Raw genomic sequence first — 22,439 nt, 5'->3', positions numbered from 1 at the left:
ATGATTTAAAAACATTTCAAGAAACAAATAAAAGCTGGTTATCTAAGATTATAAAATTATCTTTTGTTAATTATGGAGAGAAATACAATTTTACCTTAATAGAAATTTAGGCAACATTATGTTTTCATACCTATGTTTTCTTGCAAATGATGGCTTTGATTTCCCAATGAAACAGTCCTTGGCCAAAAGTAGAACATGGAGAGATGAGCCAAGTCTAACAAAGGATGACCAATGGTTGAAAGCTCCCAATCAAGCACAGCTATAACTCGAGACTGTAATTAAAAATAAAAAGATTTTAATATATTAAATCCAAAAGAACTAAAATAAGGAAAAAATGAAATAGAATATATTGAAAATCATATTTTCCATCAAAAGCAAATGTGAAGCTGTAGTTTGCAGTTTTTACCCACAGTGGCACAATTCACTTATCAAATAACTAATTTTAATAGCCTGGAATGAGTAAAGCCAAGTCCCCTGCTTCCATGATTGGCTCTCAGTTCTTCATTTTACTTCACATAGCCTTAACATGTCTACTAAAGAGTGGAGGCAAGAGCAGTTGAAAATATTTGACTGGAAGTTAACTATGATAAAAGAAGAAATTCTAACAATTACTTATAATTTAAGAATCTATGCTCTAATAATGAATCTAGCAACATGACAAATATTTCACTCCTATGGAAACAGTAATTTTTTAAAGTAAGTTATTTTATGCTGCAGATACAAAAAGGTAATTGTTATAAAAGATGCTGCTTGTTTTATGAATATAAAATCAATCATCATATAGTAACATGATAAAAGAGTTGTGTAATTTGGAATCAATAACAGCTTTCCTCATGCTACTTTGTAACAATATATATCAAAGGAATATAAATTTTTATGTTAGGAACATAGGGCATTCAACTGAAAATACAAGCAATCTGCAGAATAATATGTGTACTATGATCCTATTTAAATAAAAAGGTTGCAAATGAATACTCAGAGTTGAAAGAATACACACCAAACTGATAACAATGACTATGGTTGCTTCAAGTTAGGTAGGAGGGATGGGATATGGGAGGAGGCACTCCATTGGAGGGTCTGTACAGGAAGAGTAACTAAATAGGATTTGTATTTTAAGGTCACTAGCTGCTATGTTTTGAATAGATTGTAGGGGAGCAAAGAGGAGACTGCAGCAACAATTTAGCCAAGATTATCTAAGCCATATAAAACAGCAGAGTTCATTTAGGCAATGCATATTATTGCATTTCATGCCTTTATGTATCTTTGTATGTGTTCGTACTCCCTTACTTCAGTCACATATTTGTACACATTATTGTAGCTTTAAGGAAAATGTGGTCTGTGGAACCACACAGACCTGAATTCAAATCCTAGCTCTACAATTTAGTGAAAGAAAGCGAAACTTGTTCAGCCATGTCTGACTCTTTGTGACCCCATGGACTATACATTCCAAGGAATCCTCCAGGCCAGAATACTGGAGTGAGTAGCTGTTCCCTTCTCCAGGAGATCTTCCTAACACAAGGATTGAACCCAGGTCTCCTGCATTGCTGGTGGATTCTTTACCAGCTGAGCCATGAGGGAAGCCCTCCATCATCTACTGGCTATGTAATTCTGGACAGTTAACTCTGCAGTTCTGGACTAGTTAACACTTCAGATTTTCAATTTAAGTAACCATAACATATCTGGTGTAGAGTTAGTGTGAATATGAAATAAAGGTAGGTAATATGTCTATTTTGTTTATCAGAGTCTATTTAAGTACCTAGCACACAGTAGGTGGCTAAAATGTATTTATCCAATGAATAAGTACAGAGCCTGGCATATGACAGGCAATAAAAAATTTTCTATTATGACTATGGAAAAATTGATCATTACTTCCTCCATGATTTGACTTCATAAGACTTTTTATGGTTGTGATTATACTGAATTATCAGTTAAATTTGCTTAAAAAAAAGGATTGGATGCATTTTTGTCCATACCATTCTGTTTTTTCTGTGCTCCTAACATCCAAAGAAAACTAGCACTTCCTCTGCACAACTGACCTATGGGCTTCACTGGTGGCTCAGTTGGTAAAGAGATGCTTACAATACAGGAGACCCAGGTTTGATCCTTGGGTTGGGAAGATCTCCTGGAGAAGGAAATGACAAACTACTCCAGTATTCTTGCCTTGGAGAATGCCATGGACAGAGAAGCCTATAGTCCATGGGGTCACAAGAGTCAGACATAACTGAGCGACTAAACTTAATCCAGCTCAACAGAAGCTTCATTTTGTTGATAATCAGCCACAATATTTATAGTGCATGTAGATTAAAAACAAACTAGCCACAACTGGGTTGATTCCAAGTATACATCAACAGATGACTGGTTTAAAAAGACATGGTATATACATAAGGGAATATTACTCAACCATAAAAAAGAATGCAATATTGCCATCTTGTAGCAACAGGGAGAGACTTAAGGAATATTTGCTGAGTAAAGTAAGTCAGAGAAAGACAAATACTGTATGAAATAATCTACATGTGGAATCTAAAAAGTAACACAAATGAATGCACATATAAAACATAAAGAGACACAGATACAGAAGACAAACTTGTGGTTACCAAAGGGGAAAGGGAAGGGGGAGGGGCAAATTAGGGATATGGCATTAACAGATACAAATTATTATATATGAAACAGATAAGCAACAAGAATATATTGTATAGCACAGAGAATTATACCCATTATCTTATTATAACCTATCTGGGATGAGTTCACCTCCTCTCATGAGCACATCAAAATAACAATGATAAGCAGAACAATAACTGATGAAAAAGACCAGAACCTACCAGAAAAGATCATCTACAATTAAAGACAAAAGAAGGGACCACATCAGGATGAGTAGGACAGGTGGACTTGCAATATAGTCAAGTCCCATACCCCTAGGTGGATATCCACAAACTGTACAATAATTCCACAATAGAGGTTCTCCCATAAGAGTATGAGATCTGAGCCCATGTGAGGCTCCCCATTCTAGGGGTCCTGTACCAGGAAAATGAACCCTCAGAGCATTTATTTGGCTTTGAAGGTCAGTGGAGCTTACTTTTGGAAGGTACCAGAGGACTGGGGAAAATATAGACTTCACTTGTAAAGGGTGCACACAAAATCTCACACCTTCCAGGATCTCAAAATAAAAGTCATAATTTCATAGGGACCTGGGTCAGATCTAACTGCTGGTTTCAGAGAGTCTCTCAGAGAGGTAGGAGGCAACTGCAGCTCACCCTGGGGACAAAGACACCAGTGGCAACCATTCTAGGGAGCTCCTTCTACCATGTGGACATTGGTGTTGGCAGGTGTCATTGCGGAATCCTCCCTCTAGTTAGCCCTAGGACCCAGCCATGCCCCAATAAACTATAGTCACCAGTCCTGGGACACCTTAGGCCATGCAACTAACTGGGCCATCCATCAGCAGACAGGCTGCCTGAAGACCCCATGAGCCTGAAGCTGCCTCTGGACACAGCCCTTACCAACAGAGGGCCCAGGAACTTCCTCCACCCACCATGGGTAGGCACCAGATGCAAAAAAATCACAATCCTGCAGCCTGCAGACCCAGATCATTGACCAAAAGGCCATACCCTCCCCTGAGACAAACTTAGCCCTGGTTCTGCCCACTAGCAGGCCAATTCAAGCTTCTGGATACCCCAGCCTCTGTGTCAGAAACCCACCTACCACTGGCAGTAATCTGACACCAGCCCTAGAATCCCTGGATCCTGCAACTAGACTCCAAGAGTTGCTCTGCCTTCCAGTAGTCTGGAAAAAATCCCAGGACCATCCATGCACAAAGCTATCAGGAAGGTTAAAAGATAAAAGTAGTAAAACCACTGATATCAACAATAAACACGTAAAGAATACAGAAACCATTTAGATGTAAAATATGATATAAATAACAGTATCATGAGAGGCGGAGAGTACAAATGCAGGGTGGTTAAAATGCATTTGACATTGTGGTATCAGCAACTTAAAATAATACACATACTCATACAACTATTTACCTCATGGTAACCACAAACCAAAAATCTATAACATATATACACACAAAAAGAAAAAGGAATCCAAATATAACTCTAAAGACAGTCATCACATCACAAGAGAACAAAAGAAGAAGAAAGGGAAATATAAAGGCCCACAAAAACAACTCCAAAATAATTAACAAAATGGCAATAATAACATACATATCAATAATTCCCTTAAATGTAAATGTACTGAATGCTCCAATCAAAACACACAGAGTAGCTGAATGGATATAAAAACAAGACCCAAATAGATGCTGCCTACAAGAGACTCACTTCAGATCTAAAGATATACACAGACTGAAAGTGAGGGGGTGGAAAAAAAAAAAGGTGAGGTAGCAAAAGTTATATCAGACAAAATAGACTTTAAAATAAAGACTGTTACAAGAAACAAAGAAGGACAGTACATAATGGTAAAGGGAACAATCCAAGAAGAAAATATAATTGTACATATATGTAACAACATATACACCCAACATAGGAACATTTAAATGCATAAAGCAAATATTAACAGACATAAAGGGGGATATCAACAGTAACACAACATTAGTGGGGGACATTAGCATCCTACTTACATAATGAACAGATCATCCAGACAGAAAATCAATAAGCCTAAAATGACACATTAGAAAAGATGGACTTAATTGATATATACATAGAATATTCATCTGAATATTGTGCAGCAGAATACCCTTTCTTTGAAAGTGCACATGGAACGTTCTCCAGGAGAGATCATATGCTGGCCACAAAACAATCCTCAGTAAATTTAAGAAAACTGAAATCATGTGAAGCATCTTTTCTGACTACAATGTTGTGAGACTAAAACTCAACTACAAAAAAAGAAAAACTGCAAAAAACACAAACACATAGAGGCTGAACAATAAATAATGCATCACTGAGGAAGTCTAACAGGAAATAGAAACATACCTAAAGACAAAATGAAAACATGATTTGAAATTTATAAGATTTACCAAAACCTGTTCTAAGAGGGAAATTTACACTTATAAAAGCTAAATCAGAAAGGAAAATCTCAAACAACCTAACTTTACACTTAAAGGAACTAGAAAAAGAAGAATAAACAGGAGAAAAGAAATCATAAAGATCAGAGAAGAAATAAATTAGAGACTAAAAAATCAATAGAAAAGAATAATGAAACTAAAAGCTCACTCTCTGAAAAGATAAGCAAAATTGATAAATCTTTAGCCAGATATATTAAAAAGCAAAGGAGAGAAACCAAATCCATAAAATCAGAATTGAAACAGAAGAAGTTAAAACTGACATCACAGAAATATAAAGATTCATGAGAGACCACTATTAAACTATACGCCAATAAAATGAACCACCTCAAAGAAATGGACAAATTTTTAAAGAGGTACAACCTCCCAGGACTGAACCAGGAAGAAATAGAAAATATGAACAGATCAATTACCAGTAAGCAAACTAAATCAGTAATTTTAAAACTCATAAGAAACAAAATCTAGGACCAGTTGGCTTCATGAATGAAGTCTACCAAAGTTTACAGAAGAGTTAATGCTTATCCATTTTAAACTATTCCAAAAAACTGCAGAGGAAGGAACATTTCTGAACTTGTCCTTTGCAGCCAGAATCACCTTGATACCAAAACCAGAAAAAGATACTGCAAAAAAGAAAATTATAGGCCATTATCACTGATAAACATAGATGCAAAAATCCTCAACCAAATACTAGTAAATCAAATAACTGCAGACTAAATACAACAATACGATAAAAGGATCATGCACCATGATCAAGTGGGATTTATCCTAGGTATGCAAAGATTTTGTAATATCTGAAAACCAATGTGATACACCACATTAACAAATTGAAGATTAAAAACATGAACAACCCAATACATGTAAAAAAAGGCTTTTGAAAAATTCAAAATCCATTTAATTCATATACCCATTATATCTACTACTGTGGGTAAGAATCCCTTGGAAAGAATGGAGCAGCCCTTACAATCAACAAGAGAGTCCAAAATGCAGTACATGGGTGCAGTCTCAAAAATGACAAAATGATCTTGGTTTGTTCCAAGGGAAACCATTCAACATCACCGTAATCAAAGTCTATGTCCCAACCAATAATGTCAAAGAAGCTGAACTTGAATGGTTCCATGAGGACCTCCAAGACCTTCTAGAACTAACATCAAAACAAGATGTCGTTTTCATTATAGGGGACTGGAATGCAAACATAGGAAGTCAAGAGACACCTGGAGGAACAGGCAAGTTTGACCTAGGAGTACAAAATTAAGCAAGGTAAAGGCAAACAGAATATGGCTAAGAACCTCTTCTAACAACACAAGAGAAGACTCTACACATGGACATCACCAGATGCTCAATATCAAAATCAGATTGATTATATTTATTTCAGCTGAAGATGGAGAAGCTCTATACAGTCAGCAAAAAACAAGACCTGGAGCTGATTGTGGCTCAGATCATGAACTCCTTGCTGCAAAATTCAAACTTTTATTCAAGAAAGTAAGGAAAACCACTAGGCCATTCAGGTATGACTTAAATCAAATCCCTTATGATTTTACAGTGGAAGTGATGCAAAGATTCAAGATATAGATCTGATAGATAATAAACTGTACAGGAGGCAGTGACCAAAACCATCCCTAAGAAAAAGAAATGCAAAAATGCAAAATAGTTGTCTGAGGAGGACTTACAAACAGCTGAGAAAAGAAGAGAAGTGAAAGGCTAAGGAGAAAGAGAAAGATATACCCAACTGAATGCAGAGTTCCAGAGAAAGCAAGGAGAGATAAGAAAGCCTTCTTAAGTGAATAATACAAAGAAATAGAAGAAAAGAATAGAATGGGAAAGACTAGAGGAGGTCTTTTAAAAAAAAATTGGATACCAAGGGAACATTTCATGCAAAGATGGGCACAATAAAGGACAGAAACAGCAAGAACCTAACAGAAAGAGAAAAGGTTAAGAAGAGGTGGCCAATCATACACCATGATCAAGTTGGGTTTATCCCAGGGATACAAGGATTCTTCAATACTCGCAAACCAATCCATGTGATACACCATATAAACCAATTGAAAGATAAAAACCATATGATAATCTCAATAGATGTAGAACAAACCTTTGACAAAATTCACTACCCATTTATGATGAAAAACTCTTCAAAAAAGGGGCGTAGAAGGAACCTACCTCAACATAGTAAAGGCTGTATATGATAAGCCCACAGCAAACATCAGTTTTTCAATGGTGAAAAACTGAAAGCATTCCCTCTAAGATCAGGAATGAGATAAAGGTACCAACTCTCACCACTATTAGTCAACATATTTTGGAAATCCTAGCTATAGCAAGCAAAGAAGAAAAAGAAATAAAAGGAATCCAGATCAGAAAAGAAGAAGTAAAACTCTCCCTGTTTGCAGATGACATGCTACTATTCATGGAAAACCCTAAAGATACTTTCAGAAAGTTACTAAAGTTAATCAGTGAATTTAGCAAAGTCATAGGATACAAAAATCAATGCACAGAAATTACTTGCATTTTATAAACTAACAATGAAAAAACTCAGAAAGAGAAATTAATGAATCAACTCCATTCACCATTGCAACAAAAAGAATAAAGTATCTAGGAATAAACCTACCTAAGGAGACAAAAGAACTGTATACAGAAAATTATAAGACACTGATGAAAGAAATCAAAGAGAACATAAAACAGATAGAGAGATATTCCATGTTCCTGGGTAGGAAGAATCAATATTATGAAAATGACTATACTACCAAACACAATCTACAGATTCAATGTGATCCCTATCAAATTGCCAATGGCATTTTTTCACAGAACTAGAACAAAAAAATTCACAATTCATACGGAAATACAAAAGACCCCGAATAGACAAATCAATCTTGAGAAAGAAGAATGGAGCTAGAGGATCAACCTTCCTGATTTCAGACTATACTACAAAGGATAGTCATAAAGACAGTATGGTACAGGCACAAAAACAGAAATATAGACCAATGGAACAAGATAGAAAGCCCAGAGATAAACCCATGGGTACCTTATTTTTGACAGAGGCAAGAATATACAATGGGGCAAAGATAGCCTCTTCAATAAATGGTACTGGGAAAACTGGACAGCTACATGTAAAAGAATAAAATTAGAACACTTCCTAACACCATATACAAATATAAACTCAAAATGGATGAAAGATCTAAATGAAGAGCAGAAACTATAAAACTCTTAGAGGAAAACATAGACAAAACACTCTATGACAAAAATCACAACAAGATTCTCCCTGACCCACCTCCTATAATAATGGAAATAAAAATAAATATATGGAAATAAAATAACATAATGGAAGTTTAAAAAAACATATTTTTATGTTTATGCTCAAAAATCCCATATAATTATGGGACCTAATTAAATGCTTTTGCACAGCAAAGGAAACTATAAACAAAGTGAAAAGACAACCCTCAGAATGAGTGAAAATAATAGCAGATGAAAAAACTGAAAAAGGAGTAATATCCAAAATATATAAGAAGCTCATACAACTCAATACCAGAAAAACAAACAACCCAATCAAAGAGTGGGAAAAAGACATTTCTCCAAAGAAGACATACAGATGACTAACAAACACAAGAAAAGATGCTCAACATCACTCATTATTAGGAAATGCAAATCAAAATTACAAGGAGATATCACCTCAGACCAGTCAGAATGGCCATCACCAAAGAGTCTACACACAATAAATGCTGAAGAGGGTGTGGAGAAAAGGGAATCCTCTTTCACTGCTGATGGGAATGTAAATTGATACAGCCACTATGGAAGATGGTATGGAGATTCCTTAGGATAAAACCATCATGCTGCTGCTGTTGCTAAGTCGCTTCAGTCGTGTCCGACTCTATACGACCCCATAGACGGCAGCCCACCAGGCTCCCTGGTCCCTGGGATTCTTCAGGCAAGAATACTGGAGTGGGTTGCCATTTCCTTCTCCAATGCATGAAAATGAAAAGTGAAAGCGAAGTTGCTCAGTCATGTCTGACTCTTAGCGACCCCATGGGCTGCAGCCCACCAGGCTCCTCCATCCATGGGGTTTTCCAGGCCAAGAGTACTGGAGTCGGGTGCCACAATCTTCTCCGACCATACAACCCAGCAATATCACTACTAGGCATATACCCTGAGGAAACCAAAATTGGAAAAGACACATGTATGCCAAAGCTCACTGCAGCACTATTTACAACACCTGGGACATGGAAGCAACCTAGATGTCCATCAACAGATGAATGCATAAAGAAGTTGTGGTACATATACACAATGGAATATTACTCAGCCATAAAATGGAACACATTTGAGTCAGTTCTAATGAGGTTGATGAATCCAGAGCCTATTATATAGAGTGAAGTAAGTCAGAAAGAGAAAAACAAATACCTTACATTAAGGCATATATATGGAATCTAGAAAGATGGTACTGATGAAATTATTTGCAGAGCAGCAATCAAGACACAGGGAGAAGGCAATGGCAACCCACTCCAGTACTCTTGCCTGGAAAATCCCATGGATGGGGGAGCCTGGTGGGCTGCCGTCTATGGGGTTGCACAGTTGGACATGACTGAAGCGACTTAGCAGCAGCAGCAGCAATCAAGACACAGACACAAAAACCAGACTTTTGGACATGGGGGTGGCAGGAAGAAGGAGAGGGTGGGATATATGGAGATAGTAACATGGAAAGTTACATTACCCTATGTAAAACACATAGCCAATGGGAATTTGCTGTATGACTCTGCTGCTGCTGCTGCTGCTAAGTTGCTTCAGTTGTGTCCGACTCTGTGGCAGCCCACCCCAGGCTCCCCCGTCCCTGGGATTCTCCAGGCAAGAACACTGGAGTGGGTTGCCATTTCCTTCTCCAGTGCATGAAAGTGAAAGGTGAAAGTGAAGCTGCTCAGTTGTGTCCGACTCTTAGCGACCCCATGGACTGCAGCCTACGAGGCTCCTCTGTCCATAGGATTTTCCAGGCAAGAGTACTGGAGTGGGGTGCCATTGCCTTCTCCGAATGTTTGGCATAAACCAGCACAATTCTGTAAAGCAAGTATCCTTCAAGCAGAATATAAATAAATTTAAAATTATAAAAAAAGGGCGGGGGGACAAGAATACACAGAAGAACTGTATAGAAAGGTCTTAATGACCTCGATAAACATGATGGTATAGTTACTTACCTAGAGCCAGACATACTGGAATGTGAAGTCGAGTGGGCCTTAGGAAGCATTACTACATGCTAGTGGAGGTGATGGAATTCCAGATGAGCTTTTTCAAACCCTAAAAGATGATGCTGTTAAAGTGCTGCACTCAATATGTCAGCAAATTTGGAAAACTCAGCAGTGGCCACAAGATGGAAAAAGGTCAGTTTTCATTCCAATTTTAAAGAAGGGCAGTGCCAAACAATGTTCAGACTACCATACAATTGCTCTCATTTCACATGATAGCAAGGCAAAGCTCAAAATCCTTCAAGCTAGGCTTAAATGGTATGTGAACCAAGAACTTCCAGATGTACAAGCTGGATTTAGAAAAGGCAGAGGAACCACAGATCAAATTGCCAACATTTGCTGGAAACAGAGAAAGCAAGGGGATTCCAGAAAAGCATCTACTTCTGTTTCATTGACTACGCTAAAGCCTTTATCTGTGTGGATCACAACAAACTGTGGGAAATTCTTAAAGAGATGGGAATACCAGACCACCTTATCTTTCTCCTGAGAAACCTGTATGCAGGTCAAGAAGCATCAGTTAGAACCTTAATGGAACAACGGACTGTTTCCATATTGGGAAAGAAGTGTGTCAAGGCTGTATATTGTCACCATGCTTATTTAACTTCTCTGCAGAATACATCATGCAAAATACTGGGCTAGAGTCACAGGCTAGAATCAAGATTGCCAGAAGAAATATTAACATTTTCAGAAATATAGATGATACTATGCTAATGGCAGAAAGGGAAGTGGAATTAAAGAGCCTCTTGATGAAGGTAAAGGAAGAGAGCGAAAAAACTGGCTTAAAAATTCAACATTCAAAAAACTAAGATCATGGCATCTGGTCCCATCACTTCATGGCTAATAGACAGGGAAAAAGTGGAAATGGTGGCAGACTTTTTTTTCTTGGGCTCAAAAATCACTGTTGACGATGACTGCAGCCACTAAACTAAAAGAAGAAAAGCAATGACAAATCTAGACAGTGTATTAAAAAGTAGACTTCACATTGCTGACAAAGGTCCATATAATCAAAGCTATGGTTTTTCCAGTAGTTATGTATAAATGTGAAAGTTGGACCGAAAAGAGGGCTGAGTGCCAAAGAATTGATACTTTCAAACTGTGGTGCTGGAGAATACTCTTGAGAGTCTTTTGGATAGCAAGGACATCAAGCCAGTCAGTCCTAAGGAAAATCAACCCTGAAATATTCATTGGAAGGGCTGATGATGAAGCTGAAGCTCCAAAACTTTGGCTATCTGATGCAAAGAGCCAATTCATTGGAAAAGACTCTGATGCTGGGAAAGTTTGAGGGCACGAGGAAAAGGGGGTGACAGGCAATGAGATGGCTGGATAGCATCACCTAATCAAAGGATATGAGTCTGAGAAAATTCTGGGAGATAGTGAAGGACAGGGAAACCTGGCATACTGTAGTCTATGGGGTTGCAAAGAATCGGACATGACTTAGTGATTGAACAACAACAACATTCATTTATGACATTTTTCTGAAGTAAGTTGGCACAGAGGGAACATATCTTCACATAATGACAGTCATTAATGACAACCCACAGTTAACATCATACTAAAACAGTGAAAAGCTGAAAGCATTTCCTCAATGATTAGGAACAACACAGGGATGCCAACTCTTATTATTTTTATTTAATATAGTATTGGAAGTCCTAGTCATAGAATCCAGACAAAATAAACAAAAGGAATTTAAATTTAAAAGGAAGAAGACTGTCACTCTTTGCAGATGACAAATGCTATACATATAAAATCCTAAAGATGCCACCAGAAAACTACTAGACCTCACCAGTGAATTTGGTAAAGCTTGGTAAAGCTGCAGACATAAAATTAATACACAGAAATTTGTTGTTTTTCTATAACTAACAATGACCTATCAGAAAAAGAAATCCCTGGTGGCTCAGTGGTAAACAATCTGCCTGCCAATGCAGGAGACATGAGTTTAATCCCCGACCAAGCAGGATCCGACATGCCCCAGAGCAGCTGAGCCTATGTGCCACAACTATTGAGCCTGTGCTCTAGAGCTTGAGAGCTGCAAATACTGAGCCCACATGCCACAGCTACTGACACTCGCATGCCCTAGAGCTATGCTTTGCAACAAGAGAAGCCACTGCAATGAGAAGCCCATGCCCTGCAACTAGAAAGCAGCCTCTGCTCCCTGCAACTAGAAATAAGTGACTGCAGTAAAGAAGACCCAGCATAGCCAATAATAAATAAATAAAATTAAAAACAATGTACTTAAAAAAGGAAATAATCCCATTTATTATTGTATCAAAAAGAACAAAATACCTAGGAATAAACCTATCTAAGGAGGTAAAAGACCTGCAGTTGGAAAACTATAAGCAACTGATGAAAAAAATGAAGGTAACACAAACAGATGAAAAGATGTACCATGTTCTTGGACTGGAATAATTAATATTGTTAAAATGACCACTTTAACTCATTTAACTATGAGGGTTTCCCTCATAGCTCAGTTGTTAAAGAATCTGCCTGCAATGCAGGAGACCCTGGTTTGATTCCTGGGTTGGGAAGATCTGCTGGAGAAGGGATAGGCTACCCACTCCAGTATTCTTGGGCTTCCCTTGTGGCTCAGCTGGTAAAGAAACCACCTGCAATGTGGGAGATCTGGGTATGATCCCTGGGTTGAGAAGATCCCCTGAAGAAGGGAAAGGCTACCCACTCCAGTATTCTGGCCTGCAGAATTCCATGGACTGTATAGTCTGGCCTGCAGAATTCCATGGACTATCTAGTCCATGGGGTCACAAAGAGTCAGACATGACTGAGTGACTATCACTTTCACTCTAGGCAAGGTACAGATTCAGTGCAATACTTATCAAAATACCAATGGTATTTTTCACAGTAATAGAACAAATAATGTTAAAATTTGTATGGAGGGAATTCCCTAGTGGTCCAGGGGTTAGGACTCCATGCTTTCACCACTGAAGGCCTGAATTCAATCCCTGGTCAGGGAACTAAGATACCACAAGCTGTGCAGTGTGGCCAAAATAAAATAAAATTTTTATGGAAACACGAAAGATCTGGAATAGCCAAAACAATCTTGAGAAAAAGAACAGAAGTAGAGGACTCATGCTTCCTGTCTTCAGACAATACTACAAAGCTATAGTATCATATCATCAAAACAGTATGGCATTGATACAAAAAATACACACATAGATCAATGGAACAGAATTGATAATGCAGACATAAATCCATACTCAATCAATCTATGAAAAAGGAGGCAAGAATATACAATGGAGAAAAAACAGTCTCTTCAACAACTGGTGCTGAGAAAACTGAACAGCTACATGTAAAATAATGAAATAAGAATATTTTCTCATACAAAAACAAAAATAAATTCAGAATGTATTAAAGACCTAAGTATAAGCCTGGAAACAAAACTCCTAGAGGAAAATACATAGAACACTCTGTGATATAAACTGTAGCAATATTTTTTTAGATCTGTCTCCTACGACAAAGAAAATAAAAGCAAAAACAAACAAATGGTACCTAATTAAACTTAAAAGCTTTTGCACAGCAAAGGAAGCTATCAACAAAATAAGAAGACACCCTGTTAAATGGGAGAAAATATTTGCACATAATATGACCAATAAGGGGTTAATATCCAAAATATGTAAACAGCCCATACAACTCAATATTTTTTAAAAAAGCTGATTAGGGACTTCCCTGGAGGTGGGGGCCTAGGTTAAAGTCCTTGTCAAGGAATTAGATCTCACATGGCACAACAAAGAATTTGCATGCTGCAAGGGCTGAAGATCCCACATGCTGCAACTAAGACCCAGAACAACCAAAGATAAGTATTTAAATCTTTTTTAAAAATATGATTTAAATTGGGCACAAAACCTGAATATATCTTTTTCTAAAGAGGACATGCAGATGGCCAGTAGGCAAGCAATGTTCAACATCGCTAATCATCAGGAAAATGCAAATCAAAACCACAATGAGGTATCACTTCACATCTGTCACAATGGCTATCAGAAAAGAGAACACAAACGGCAAATGCTGGTGAGAATGTAGAGAAACTGAACTCCTCATATAATGGTGGGAATATAAATTCCTGTAGCCCAATATTATTGAAAACAGTATGGAGGTTTCTCAAAAAACTAAACATAGTACTATCATGTGTGCTGTACTGGGCTTAGTTGCTCAGTTGTGTCCGACTCTGTGACCCTATGGACTGTAGTCTGCCAGGCTCCTCTGTCCATGGAGATTCTCCAGGCAAGAATACTGGAGTGGGTTGCCATGCCCTTGTCCAGGGGATCTTCCCCATCCAGGGATCAAACCAGGGTCTCCTGCATGGCAGGCTGATTCCTTACCAACTGAGCTACCAGGGAAGCCCTAGTACTATCATATGACTCAGCAATTCCACTCCTGAGTACATATCTGAAACAAAATAAAAACAGATTTGAAAAGATATGTGAATCCAGTGTTCACATCAGCACTATTTATAGTTATAATGGTCAAGATATGGAAGCAACCTAAGTGTCCACCAACAGATGAATGCATATAGAGGACGTGTTATACATATACAATGGAATGCTACTCAGTCATTAAACAGAAGGAAAGTTTGCCATTTGCAACAACATACATGGACTTGGAGTGTATTATGCTTAGTAAAAGAAGTCAGACAGATAAAGACAAAGGCTGCTTGATATCACTTATATGTGGAATCTAAAAAATAAAACAAACTAATGAATATAACAAAAAAGAAACAGATTCATAGATTCAGAGAAGAAACTACTGGTTACCCATGGGAAGAGGGAAAGGGGAGGGGCAATACAGTGGTAGGGAATAAAGAGGTACAAACTATTATGTATAAAATAAGCTATATTGTACAATACAGGGAATATAGCCAATATTTTATAATAACTATAAATTGAATATAACATTTAAATATCACGAATCACTATACATACATCTGTAATATATAATACTGTCCTCTGTCCATGGGATTTTCTAGTCAAGAGTACTGGAGTAGGCTGCCTTTTCCTTCTCCAGGGAACTTCCCTACCCAGGGATCAAACCCAGGTATCCTGCATTGTCTACAGATGCTTTACCGTCTGAGCCACCAGGGAAGTCAATATATAATACTGTACATCAACTATACTTTAATTTTTAGAAAGTAACAACTTTTCTTGGTAGTGGCTTAGGAAAAATGTCACCCAGCAGTCTGCATGAAGGAGAGGACTGAAATATCTTCAGCAATATCAAGGGAACTTCCAGGGAATGTCCCTATAAAGCAGCTTATGCTGAAAAGTGACTAAAAAGACAAAAATGAATCAAGTCTAAATGCTGAGAATAAGAGTCTAGATGTAAAAAGCAACTTGACAGTTTGAGAAGAACAGAAAAGATTTGAAAAAGGGATTAAAATTTTTTCACAGATTTTATAGAGAGAAGTTAGAGCCTAGATGAAATTATGCAGCAAAAATATGTCCCAAACCCTATTAATCTGACTTTATGACTTTATTCTGCAGCAAAAATATGATGAATCAAGATCAGGGTTGGAGATTATACATATAGTCAAGAGTTGAGAAGATTCTGGAATAACAAGTAAGCTAAGGTCAGGAAACTTTGTAACTCTTACATTATTTTCACACACATTCATTGTCAAAAAATTATTTTTTCATTGATAATAAAGAAGGTAGTTTTTTAAATGACTGATCATGCCCAAATAGGCCAGGCAGGGTGAGAAGTCAGATGAAGTCATAAGGGGTTCATGAATTCTAAAGTAGGAGCAATCAAATTTGTAGCATCTCAGGTGAGATATAAATAAGAGAAGTGGAAGGTAGTGAAAAGAAAAGTGAAAGTGTTAGTCACTCAGCCATGTCCGACTCTTTGTGATCCCATAGACTGTAGCCTGCCAGGCTCCTCTGTCCATGGAATTCTCTAGGCAAAAATATTGGAGTGGGTTGCCATTTCCTTCTCCAGAGGATCTTCCTGACCTGGGGATAGAACCCAGGTCGCCCACAGAGCAGGCAGATTCTTTATCATCTGAGCCATCAGGGAAGCCCAGAAGGTAGTGAGGATGTGGTCAAAGACAAGGGTCTAAGTTTCTAGATTACCAAAACTGACCAGTTCCAGAGGAGATGAGAAGCAGGACAGTGTAGAATGAAGTCAGTAGGCCTGTGTTCAAAACTTGGTTTTATGACCAAAGAGCATATTAAGGGTATCTAAAACTATTTGTAAAGTAAAAAGATTGGGAAAAACACATCCCCATGTATTTTGTAGCAATAAAATTAAATTTTATAACTAAACTTTTCCCCAACTACACTGGCATCTTAGAAATAATGGGGGAATTAAGAAGAAAAAAAAACCATTAAAAATACATTGTGCTTTGCATATCAAATCTTTTTTTTTATAAGACAACATATAAAATGCTGCAAGGCAGATGACTTCAGAAGAACCAGTGTACTTATATTTATCTAAAATACATCTGACTACTAATTACTAAAGGCAGATGAAATATCTATGGGTTTATCTGTTCCTAGTTAAACATATTTATCTTTCAAGCTGAAATGGCAATATGTATATTAAACTCCAAAATCTTAAACATTTCTCTGCCAGATGGCTGATTTATATTTGTAAAGTTAATAATCTTTTCCAGGAAAACTGGAGTTCGTTTAAACATTTCATTGAGCATGTTGTTACTGAAACACTTGCTCAAATATGCTTCAAATACTTTATATATCAGTAACTACAAATTAACTAGGGATTGTGAAAATGAGTAACATGGTTCAGGTTTTTTTATTCCCTTTAGTAATTTTCTACTGGCTTACCACACGCATTCCTGGATGGTTTATCATTCAAAATTGTTTTTGTTTTTATTCCTTAATTACTGAGTTTTCTGATGACAAAACAAAAATAAGCTATTGCTTGGGGAAAAAAAATAAAACATCAAACCTTAAACATCACAGGAATGTAAGTTCATAAGCCTCCTATAATCCCATTCCCTATACCACTGTTTAGGTTTTAGTACATATTTACCAAAGAGTAAAGATTTTACTTTGTCCTAATTTTTTCTAAATAATAGAACTTGATAGGATATCTTAGAAAACTAGAATATAAAAACAGAGGGGAAAAGAAGAAAAGAATTAAAATAAAGTCAGCATCAGCTCCATATCAATTACCTCACTTTAGCTTCTTGGGAACCCTGATTTTGTTTTTCCCCCCAATTCAAAATGCACACAGTATCAATTTCCTGGTTTTGATAATAATTTACTATAGTTGTGTGAGATCTCTTAGGGGAATGTGGATGATGGATACACAGCCCCCTCTATACTATTTTTATAACTTCTTGTGAATCTTTAAAGATTTTCAAAATTAAAAGCTACAACAAAAATGGAGGCACAGAGGTGGGGACAGCCATACTACTGGAGAACAAAAATTAAGCATAAATAGATGAGATGGAAACAGTTACTTAGTGATTAATTACAGTCAGTTCTTTTAGCATAGATTCATTCAGAAACATGTAACTGTTGTATAAATGAGTAAGATGCATTTACTGCTTTATAGGAGGTTTTAGTCTAGAAGGTCCCCATTTACTCAGCATTTACCATATAGGCTTTAGAAACAAAAGTAAGAAAAAAATTAAAGATACAATCCTTACCCTCAAAGGAAAAATAAAAAGCTTTCAATCATATTCTTAGCAACATGTATAGCTGAGCACAAACATACACATACTAAACTTGTTATAATCCAGGGACTGATATTTCAATTTGTGAAGTGCCTTCATGAAAAAGAAAAATAGTCTAATTCCCCACTTATTTATGAAATTTTAAACTATTATTCAATATTTTATTGAATAATTATACTAAATTATTGACTAGAATTAATTTGTAATATTTCATAGTTTTGAATGTCAGACCATAGTGGATATCTTTTCCCTCTTTGACTAGTCTTAGTTTTATTGTATGATATACTTTAGCACTTGAGTATGTATTGTTCTCTGCTGTTACCACAGTTATCTTTTCTCTCCATCTGTATTTTGAGCTCATTAAGAGCTGTTTTGCCTTCTAACTACATGTTTCAGGGCACATAGTTGGTAATAAATAAATGCTAGTTGATTGGTACTTTGCCAACTGTGTGTTATTTCCATAAAAAATTAGCTACCCATATTTATATGAGACAGAAATTGATTAAATTTTATATCACTAATAATTATGGGATTATTGGGTATAAAGTAGAAGACATTTTACTAGCTATTATATAACCCTAAAACATAAAAGATATATAAATTTAAAACTGAAAAGACATACGTTACAAATTAGCATTGCCTCCACAGAACTTAAGAAAGATGATCCTTGTTTGGTAACTTGAATTTTATAAGAAATGGTTTTCTAACATGAGATTAAATATAAAAAGGAAATAACTATTTGGAACTTACTGTAGTCTGTCATTATTTTCAGCATATTTAATATTTAATTTTAGCATATTTAAACATCTTGGTAGAAAACACATAACAGGGAGATTTAGGTCTGAAATTTTCCTTCCTTGATTAAGTAATGAAAGAAAAGTATTAAAACTACAGAAAACATAAAGAACAGTGACCTATTCAAAGATAGGCTCCAAAAATATTAATGAATCAAATGATATAGATAAAATATAGACCAGATCCAGTTTTAAAGCATAAGCTTTTACAATTTTTCTGTTATAAATTAGTGATCTTTCATTTTCCTATTCTATATTTAACAAAGTTAGAATTCAGAATCCATCCATGCCATTAACAAAAAGTTACATGCACACATATACATATAATTACATATACATAAATTAAATACCCAAACTGACTTTTCTATGAATATTTTTGTTTTAATGGTAAATGTGCTCATACTTGAACTTTCAATAGATATAGTACTACTTTGAATTATGACAACAATATAATTTATAATGCTATTTTCCTCCATCCTCTTCCTACAGGAAAAGAACATGAAACCCAGAAGCTCAGCACGTGAATTTAGAGCAGCTCTTCTGGCCCTACAACATTTCAGCATTCTGAGAAAACTAATGAACCCAGAAAATCTTGCCCTGAGGAGGATTCAGGAACTGTAAATCTTTCACAGCAGTGTTAGAATACTAAGGGCCGAATGTCTTGCCCAAAGGCATGTAGGTAAACTGAAGTACTTTCTTTAGTCCCACCACACTCTTTTAATTCTAGGCCTCACTATGCTCAGTGGAGGAAGATTATAGTTTTGATTTGTTTGTACTCTTTATGAAAATTACACTCAGTACATTTATACAGAGCAAGGTTCCATTAAATTCATACATGTTCTTTTGAAGCCTCAAAAGAATCTTTTGGAATTCTGTCCTCTCTGACCCAATAATAATCAAACCAAAAATTCTCCAACAGGGGAAAAAAATGAAAATGAACCAGAAGAAAGAGCAAGAATGTGTATAAGCTAAATATATTGAGTAGTTGAAAAACATCTTTGAAGAAAATAGCAACATGTATGTAAATTCCCAAATTATTTTAAAGTACTTTACTACTTTATGAGTAAAGGCCAGTATGAGACCTGGCCTTAAAGATAAGAAGACACCTATGCCAGAAAATCTACAAGGCTCATTTCCAAAAATTGTGAGCGGTGAAGACAGTCTTGAATGTAGAGGAAGAATGGGGATGGTTTGGGCTTTTTCAGCACTCTAGGGGAACATCTACTTAGTACAAGTCAGACATACTCAATTTTTGTAAACAGGGGTTCCAATACCTCTTTAGGGTGGAAAACTATGTTATCTAGTCTGAAATCTCCATGAATCAAATTTTCTTCATTGTCATTATCTGGCAAGTTTTTCATTAGCCAATCAGATAGCTGGTTCATGGCAGGGATGTCCTGATGAGCTGCAGCTTGATATTGCTTTGTCCAGGTTGATACCTAAAGATAAATAAATTTTTAAAATGATAGAGCTGAAAGTAGAAAATAAGATTCAGCAATTTTTAAATTAAAACAGAATTCAATTATATCAAATTTAGGTTCAGTCTTTAATATTCAGGAATAATGCCTATGATACTTAGTCTGAAACACTCGCATAGGCCTAAAAACTTCAACACTTAAGTTTCTCTCCCATCTAGTTCCATTCTACTTACCTAGACTTTTATCAGGGGGAAAAAAAAACTGGCCTATGAATCAAGAGGTGGAAGAAACATCAACAACCTCAGATATGCAGATGATACCACTCTAATGGCAGAAATAGATGAGGAACTAAAGAGCCTCTTGATAAGGGTGAAGGAGGAGAGTGAAAGAGCCAGCTTAAAACTAAGTAAGGGGAAAAGGTGGAAGTAGTGACAGATTTGCTCTTCCTGGGCTCTAAAATGACTGTGGATGGTGACTGCAGCCATGAAACCACAATATGATTGCTTCTCGGCAGGAAAACTATGACAAACCTAAACAGTGTGTTGAAAAGCAGAGACATTACTCTGCCAACAAAGGTCTGTATAATCAAGGCTAGGTTCTTCCCAGTGGTCACGTATGGTTTTGAGAGCTGGACCGTAAAAAAAAGGCAGAATGCCAAAGAATTGATGCTTCGAACTGTGGTGCTGGAGAACACTCCCGAAAGTCCCTTGGACAGCAGGGAGATCAAACCAGTCAATCTTAAGAGAAATCAACCCTGAATACTTGTTGGAAGGACTGATGCTGAAGCTGAAGCTCTAGTACTTTGATCATCTGGTGCGAATAGCCAACTCATTGAAAAAGTCCCTGATGCTGGGAAACATTGAGGGCAGAAGGAGAAGAGGGTGTCAGAGAATGAGATGGCTGGATGGCATCATCAATGCAATGGATATGAACTTGGGCAAACTTCAGGTGATGGTGAGGGACAGGGAGGCCTAGTGTGCTGCAGTCCATGGTGTCACAAAGAGTCGGACATGACTTGCAACTGAACAACAACAATAGGAATCAAGAAATGTAGGTTCTAGCCTTTATGTGGCAATTATTTTGTAGAAGGAAAAAAAAAGAACAAACACGTATACCTACATACATATGAAAAAAAATAGAAAATTTCTGAAAGGATTACAAGAAACAAGTAGTCTCTGAAAAATGTTATATGGAGATTACAAAAATAAGGGAGACTTATTTCTCATTTTAATCTCCTTTTTTTAATTACCCATAGAATCTTCTAAAGAATCTTTGAAATATATTACAGACATGAAAATGCAAAGTTTTTTCCTATTTTTCTTAGAATGAATGCAATTAAGTCAACCTATTCTCAAAGTCCTCCATCAATTGAAATAATATTTACCTACTTATCTCTGTCTCTACTTTCTAAGGTATCTGTTCAATTTAGTACAGTAAAGACCTTCATTTTTGGAATCAGGGAGAGCTGGGTTTAAATTATGTTTAGGCCACTTATTTGTACATTACTTAATACCTGCAAGCATCAGTTGCCTCATCTGTAAAAGGAGGGTATTAAAATCTATGTAATAGGGTTGTTACAAAGATTAAAAAACATTGGGTCTATAACTCATCTAGCATGGGACCTGGTATGTAGTGAGTATTCTTTCAACCTTAGTTCCTGCCTCTCTTCCTTCTTCCCCTTGAAACAGACATATGTACAAAGGGAAACAGCCCCATACTTACCTGGTCTTGCTATTCCTTTGATGTGAAATTCTCATCATCTTTTCCCTATCACTGTAGATTTTATTCTTCCTTAAATATACAGTACAAGACATATCTATCATATGAAGCATTCCTCAACTTTAAAAAGGGCATACTTGTATCTACCCTCCAAATAGAACAGATCTCATGATAAGTAACAAACAATTTACTACCAGATATAGTTCAGTTCAGTTCAGTTCAGTTGCTCAGTCATGTCCAACTCTTTGTGACCCCATAAATCGCAGCACGCCAGGCCTCCCTGTCCATCACCAACTCCCAGAGGTCACTCAAACTCATGTCCATTGAGTCGGTAATGCCATCCAGCCATCTCATCCTCTGTTGTCCCCTTCTCCTCCGGCCCCCAATCGCTCTGAGCATCAGGGTCTTTCCCAATGAGTCAACTCTTCTCATGAGGTGGCCAAAGTACTGGAACTTCATTCCTTCCATAGAAATCCCCGGGCTGATCTCCTTCAAAATGGACTGGTTGGATCTCCTTGAAGTCCAAGGGACTCTCAAGAGTCTTCTCCAACACCACAGTTCAAAAGCATCAATTCTTTGGTGCTCAGCTTT

At 36.8% G+C, this 22,439-nt stretch overlaps 1 protein-coding gene across 1 annotated transcript in view; it reads right to left on the bottom strand.

Annotated features, from left to right (window-relative positions):
• ACAD11 (acyl-CoA dehydrogenase family member 11) overlaps positions 1–22,439 on the bottom strand; it is a 114,879-nt gene that overhangs the window by 59,911 nt on the left and 32,529 nt on the right. Inside the window, exons 5-6 of the mRNA XM_068988579.1 lie at positions 19,986–20,150; positions 131–272 (exon numbers count right to left, since the gene is read on the bottom strand). Of these exons, the coding sequence (XP_068844680.1) occupies positions 131–272; positions 19,986–20,150 (307 nt within the window). The remainder of the gene's footprint in view (positions 1–130; positions 273–19,985; positions 20,151–22,439) is intronic.

This window comes from Capricornis sumatraensis, chromosome 1, assembly GCF_032405125.1.
Source record: "Capricornis sumatraensis isolate serow.1 chromosome 1, serow.2, whole genome shotgun sequence".
Taxonomy (NCBI): domain Eukaryota; kingdom Metazoa; phylum Chordata; class Mammalia; order Artiodactyla; family Bovidae; genus Capricornis; species Capricornis sumatraensis.
This window is presented reverse-complemented; position numbering and strand designations above follow the sequence as displayed.